This window comes from Argopecten irradians, unplaced genomic scaffold (assembly GCF_041381155.1).
Source record: "Argopecten irradians isolate NY unplaced genomic scaffold, Ai_NY scaffold_1364, whole genome shotgun sequence".
NCBI classification, from domain to species: domain Eukaryota; kingdom Metazoa; phylum Mollusca; class Bivalvia; order Pectinida; family Pectinidae; genus Argopecten; species Argopecten irradians.
Window position 1 is genome coordinate 3,290 of NW_027188830.1, and position 6,346 is coordinate 9,635.

Below are 6,346 nucleotides of genomic sequence, written 5' to 3' on the forward strand. Positions count from 1 at the left end.
TTATATTGAATATATGCATTGAATATTGACTTAAAGATCCAAGTATTTAATCATAACTCTCAACATGTACAAACTGTTAGGCTACTGCACACTTTAGCATGGACCTGCCGGTCGGTCATCATGACCCAATGCCTGTACTTGCGTATAATGTGCACCTACACTTTTCACTTGATAATTTATCACAAAAAGTGCGCACTATACGCGCAAAAATACGGTAGTATAAATACCATTATTTTTTTTATTCTATGGCATGTGTATATTGATCATGATGAATAGTAAATATATTTCATTGACAATAATTAATTGTTTATGTATTTTTTTCTATTTTAAAGGTTTATTGAATATGGAAAAGAAATCCCATTTCCAACTTACCTTCATTATTGGAAGATTTGTAAGGTACATCTTCATCTCCCTGTCCAGTACAAGACTGATTATGCTCTGATGAAATAAACAAGATTACTCAAACATTGGTACTCGCAGATATGTTTCGTTTCTTTAACAAGTATAATGTATTTATTGTGTGTTGATTGTCATATAATTATTATGATAAAAAATTCTAACAAAGCAAAGCATTCAGGCAACAAAAAAACAAGGAACTTTTTTATGTTTATGCAGCCCTATAGTTGAATGATTTGCATACTATGCAATGAGAATTTAACACTGCAGTTATTAGAAGAGAAACTAATATTAAATCAAACCCACCATAACAGAACTCTGACAGTCTTTTCTGTAGAGGAGTCTTACTGCCTGACTTTGGAGTACTGTGGCAGGTGATCGCTGATGAAGGTTCTTTTGATTCCACTCTCTAAACAGATAATAAAACAAACATTTAATATCATTAAATTATCTCAATATGAAATAAAATCATCTGTACTCGCAAGCTTGGAAGAATTAACTTGCTTTTTGAACCTAGTATTAAATCAATAATGTATCAAGTGACTTTTTAATAAAGGTTTTTCTCCATATTGTATGTATACGTTCATTGTTTCTTTCAATGACAGGTATTATAATCCTTAATCTTTTTGAGTATTGATTAAAAGAGTTCACAGATAAATTATTTTCAAATTAGTATAGACTATATTTGCGAGCTATTTCCAAACATTTATACAAAATCTACTAGAGAAGCAATTTACCTTATAACACTTCCTTAAGCAGTGTTTACAGCTCAGCAATGCTTCCACCATGTTATATGTCTCGTCAACCTTAAAGTAAAATGATAATCAAAAATGTGTAAGCACATTTATATAACCATCATTTATTGATCAGAGATTAATATCCAAGTCTTGAAAAATGCAGATATGTCTCTGCAAGAAAAAAAAATCAAAGGGAAATAATTTTTGTGAAAAAAGGAATCATCTTGCAATATATGTTGGTGTACAAAGCATAAAATCTTTGTATTTTTCCATGGTAAAAAAAAAGAAAAAGAAAAATAATACAAAAATATCATAAACCTTTCTTTGTATAATTTGAAGCATGTCCTTCGTCTTTGTTTCATGTTCACTAGTACTAGAAACCTTTTTCTGAATATTTAGTAATATGTCCAAATGGCTAGGGCCATCTTCTTCATCCAGAAGTGCTAATAAACTTGCACTTGCTGCATCTCGGTCTTTAGTTTTCATCTTTTCCCCCATGCTTTCTGCTGCCTTTGCCTGCTTCAACTACAATAAGATTTGAATACTTAAACTAAAGATGCTTTACCGACAGAAGGCAAAATTTATCTATAGAAAAACAGCAGATGAATGAGAATTTTTTCCTCAGTTTTACCATTATTTTGGCCTTGACAATTTTGAGCCATTAGACTTCATCCAACTGGTAAATATTGTTTATTCGTTTATGCTACATGTCAGCTATAAAACAACAATTAAACTCAAAAGATTATAATACAAGATCACCAAGGACAAAAACAAATATCTTGGCTGTTATACAAAATCCTCAATACTCTGAAATGAATAGCAGCTCAAATAATTTGGTTCATTTGATCACTTTAAATGAGCGAAAACACAAACACATTACCATAAAGTATTGATATATATTAATATAAGCTAAATGTACTGTACAAAAATACCATCTTACCTCCACTGTTGTTTCCAGTTTCCTCTTTTCTGGTCTTACAGTAACAGGTTTCTTTATTGCCACATCCAAGTTCTTTGGAGCTGACGGAGTTGCAGGTTCTACAATACCTTGATCTGTCAGTACAGATTAATATAATGATTATTATACAAAAAATAAAGGAAAAAATATTATACAAATTAAAAATCAAACGACTTAATGTGGCAGTTTTGTAATGCATTGTTTATCGGTTAATAGCACACACATGACGGCCCTGCAGGTAGGGCGTTAGAATTGTACCTGCTGCCCCTATTGCATGATCGTAAAAGGCGACTAAATTTAGGATCTTATCTTTTCTCTTCTTCCTAACTGACTTTATCTTTCCTAATGCCTCCCTTGGCACCGCCTCCCTTTTGGTCTTGAGTTGAGCGTTCGCCCCTGTGAGGAAGGCTCTGGGTTCTGTCCCCTGGCCGAGACACACCAAAGTCTATACAAGTGGTAGTTTCTGCTCCTGCTTAGCGTTCAGCATACAGGGAGTGGGACGACTGGTTCGCCCGTTGTCAGTATAATGTGACCGGGTGGAGTGTGTTGCTTGGTGTCTTCGGCGGCATGCTTCAGTGATATAGCACTATAAAAAGGGCAACAGTTCCACTATACAAGAAGACACAACACGAACATACCGCAGTCTCCCAGTACACTCACCTCGCACAACATACACGCAACACACCGCATACATGGGAGGCCGTCCTTACATGACCATAGCTGTTAATAGGACGTTAATTAATCAAACAAACAAACAAACAAAAAAGCACACACATGAAAATAACAGTGGCCAAACCATATTTAAAATATAAATTTTAAAAAATTATCCATTACAACAAAGCGACGATTATTAGGTAAACCTTATTCAACCCAATAATTGTAAGTGTCCAGGACATTTAATTAAATAAATAAGTGTTCCTTACCTATGGTGATAATAGGCTTGTTCTGCTCTACAGAATTCAACTGTGTCACATTAGTCTCATGATTGCCGCCAGCCTGAGCCACATAAGGAAACTTATTCCTTTGACTATAGGATGAATCTTTAGCTTTTGTCAGCAATGCAGATCTGTCAGCTGTAAATATACAGAAATTTACAAAATAAAATAAACTTATTAATTTGTATTGTAACAATTATCTTTGTGGTACCGGTGTCAGTAATTCAGTAAACAGGTACATGGTAGTAATGCTGGTACTGGTAGAATAAATCCATATTTTTTGCTCTTTTTGTTTCAAATAATTATATCTAGACTACTTGATGAGTTACTCTTCCTGTAATTGATTTTCTCGTTATGAAATTAACCAAATTATACCAAGGGTTTTGGCTTGATGGTAAAATTTATCTAATGCAAAAAATTGTCCTAAATGTCTGACGGCCCGGGAGGTCATTAATATAATTTTGTTGAAATTTCAAAATTAAATTACTCTATCTTAATTTTTAAACACCACTACAGCTTTACTGACTAGCTATAGGCACCTAGATAGTACGGCCGTATTTACATGCATTGTTCCGGACGTCTATGACTTGTAATAACAAATTAACAATGGCTTATATATTAGTCACGCTATTGAACTTCCTACTTGACAAAAGTGAATATTTTAAACAGCAAAATCTGACAACATTACACGTTATGTCGACTGCACTCAATTCTTTGACTCTTGAACAGAAAGAAGGTCTAAAAATATTCGTGAACTCAACTACGTACTACTGTAACTATTGCTTATAAAATATATGGCGTGCGAGAGTCCTAGATAAAAGAACATTCCCCGACATCATAAAGCATTCGGAATAAAAAAAAAAGCTACTTACTGCCTAGTTCGCAAATTATTGCGGAGTAGATTTTCCCGTGGTATCGAGCTTTGACATACTCCCCTTCGACATAGCTGTCGAGTGCTTTTCTAGGATGAAGAATACGCGTAGTATCCAACACATCAAAGAATAAATCCTCCCATTGGATTAAGGCAAATACTTTGCTGGAGGCTGATTCCATTTTTCCTTTCTTCTCGTCCGTGAAAGAGAGTTTCTCGTAGTATTCTGGTTTTGTGCAATGTTGTGTCGGTACATGATTGATTGATTGATGGGGCTTAACGTCCTTGTTCCGGTTATAACTATGTGTCGGTACATGGTGCCTTTCTTTGTTTTTAAAATTCCCTTCGACCAATGAAAATACGCGATGCATGCTGAATCCCAGCGCGCACCTACATCCTCTTCTTTTGACCAATGAAAAGCTAGCTAGCAACCAGTTGGAAGATGCTGATTGTCGCTTCTCACTTCCGGTATATTTTGGAGGGATTTTCGTAAACACCGAGAAATTAAGCGATAAGTGTAATGAAATGTGGATTTTGTAATCAGCACCAGGAATTTTTAAACATGAAATATTAATCTGCGATAATAAGACACGCCGACAAGATGTCGAGTTCAAGTATCTCGTCGCATGAAAGCGAGAACGAAAGCGGTGATTCTTCATCAGAATTTGGCAGTCGCTCAAACGATCTGTACACAACTCCAAAGAAAAGGAAATATCGACGTTCACTCCACTATGGACTGTCCAGTAAGAGGGCTAACTACTACAAAGTAACCCCAGAAAAAAATGTGCCTTCGCATTCTTTTGAACGTGTTAATAATTCCCACAGTGGAAAAAACCCAAACAATTAACTCTGATACCGAATATGACTACGACAGTTGTACTTCCAGTCTGTCACAGTCCACGATATCAACATCTCCCAGTACATGTAGTGACGTTTCTTCCAGTTCGAATTACGATCAGGCATTTGAGTCAAATTTATCCGATAATACATCAGCGTTTACCGATTCTGATTCGGCATCAGAACAAAGTTACGAAAAATCTGAACAAGAACCATTGTATGAAGGAAGCAAATTATCTGAGCATGCTGCATACACAATGATAATGCTTTTTGTACACAAACATTCACTTTCAAACGAGGCATTTTCTGATTTGTTGCTTTTAATATCAGCACACATGCCACAATCTGCAAAATTTGCAAAATCAACATACAAAGTGAAAGAAATCCTGAAGTCAACCATTGGATTCCAAGAACCAGTTCTTCATCATTATTGTGATTTGTGTCAACGCTACTGTCAAGATGGAAACATTTGTGAAAATGAAGCATGTAGAAGAAACAACAGCAAAATGCTAGAATTCCATGACCTTCGACTGGAAGACCAATTGAAGGATATGTTTAAAGGTTTGTGTTATACATTCTAATATGTATATTGATTTTTATGTCTAAATATTTATAAGTACCACAGTAAATTATAACTAAATCTGTTAAGCAAACTCTTGTACAAATAAGAAAATATGTCAATTAAAAATATCTGAAATATTGATCACCTGCTGTATATGCACGTGATGTACATGCTTTGATTATTAAATCAGGGAATCCCAGCATTTTAATTTAATTTATAATATTACAAGGAAATTGTATGGACCCCCTTATCCTTAAAATACCTTGGACATGTAAAAATGTATTGTAAATTAGATATTGACCCCTACTTATATGAACATCATTAATATGTCATTACAATGATTTTCAACATCTATTTTAGATGATGTCTTTTATAACACAATCAAGAAAGAGATGCAGCTACAAAAATCAAGAAATGGCAATAACCTGTACGACATTACAGATGGGACTGTGTACAGAAAGGACTTAAAAAGTCTACAGAAAGATGCAAACCTGTACCTAACCTTCACTATGAATACAGGTATTGGAATGTTTTTACATGTACTCACTGCAATTTATTTAGCTATTACAAATATTTAAATTTTTGTTATGAATTACAAATGTATATTATTGTATTATGATTTAATAAATCATAAGAGGGTCTGCACAATTACTTATCTTACATTTTTCAATTTTATTTATATATGTTTAAAGGGATACGTTATATGAAATTAATTCAAATGCATATGTTTTTGAAAATTTGACTTTACTGAATTTAAATATTTCTTTTTGCAGATGGAGTTTCACTGTTTTCTTCATCGAAAAAGGGATCACTGTGGCCAGTTTACCTAGCCATAAATGAGCTTCCTTTGAAATTGAGGTAATTATTATCTTTACTATATATAAGTTAAATGTGCATTGCCATTCCAAAGGCAATTGTTCATTGTATACAGAGTTCTAAAGTAATGCCCTGTGTGAGACAAGTCACATCTTGAATTGGCAGTCAATAAATAATTAAGGTCATAATTTTAATACCCAACACAGGTAGGCAGACTTCCTGTATGTGCATAGT

The 6,346-nt window shown here is 34.1% G+C and overlaps 1 protein-coding gene and 1 long non-coding RNA gene across 2 annotated transcripts; both read right to left on the bottom strand.

The window, feature by feature from the left end:
- Positions 1–372: 372 nt before the first annotated feature.
- Positions 373–1,203, bottom strand: LOC138314095 (uncharacterized). The gene is made up of 3 exons (XR_011207324.1): positions 1,134–1,203; positions 703–805; positions 373–438 (listed from the first exon to the last, which is right to left on the bottom strand). It is a non-coding gene; the product is annotated as an uncharacterized lncRNA (long non-coding RNA).
- A 149-nt stretch (positions 1,204–1,352) lies between these two features.
- On the bottom strand, positions 1,353–4,079 carry LOC138314094 (uncharacterized). Its single transcript, XM_069254280.1, has 4 exons — positions 3,899–4,079; positions 3,015–3,164; positions 2,074–2,186; positions 1,353–1,658 (listed from the first exon to the last, which is right to left on the bottom strand). Exons 1-4 carry the CDS (start codon positions 4,077–4,079, stop codon positions 1,353–1,355), a joined length of 750 nt encoding a protein of 249 aa, XP_069110381.1.
- Positions 4,080–6,346: the final 2,267 nt, after the last annotated feature.

Bases quoted from the DNA above. Each gene is read 5' to 3' on its own strand.
- LOC138314094 (XM_069254280.1), bottom strand. From the start codon at position 4,079: ATGGAATCAGCCTCCAGCAAAGTATTTGCCTTAATCCAATGGGAGGAT. The intron at 2,187-3,014 runs GTAAGGAACACT...CTGTACTGACAG, and splicing joins CAAGCCTATTATCACCATAG to ATCAAGGTATTGTAGAACCT. The intron at 1,659-2,073 runs GTAAGATGGTAT...ATCTTATTGTAG, and splicing joins AACTGGAAACAACAGTGGAG to TTGAAGCAGGCAAAGGCAGC.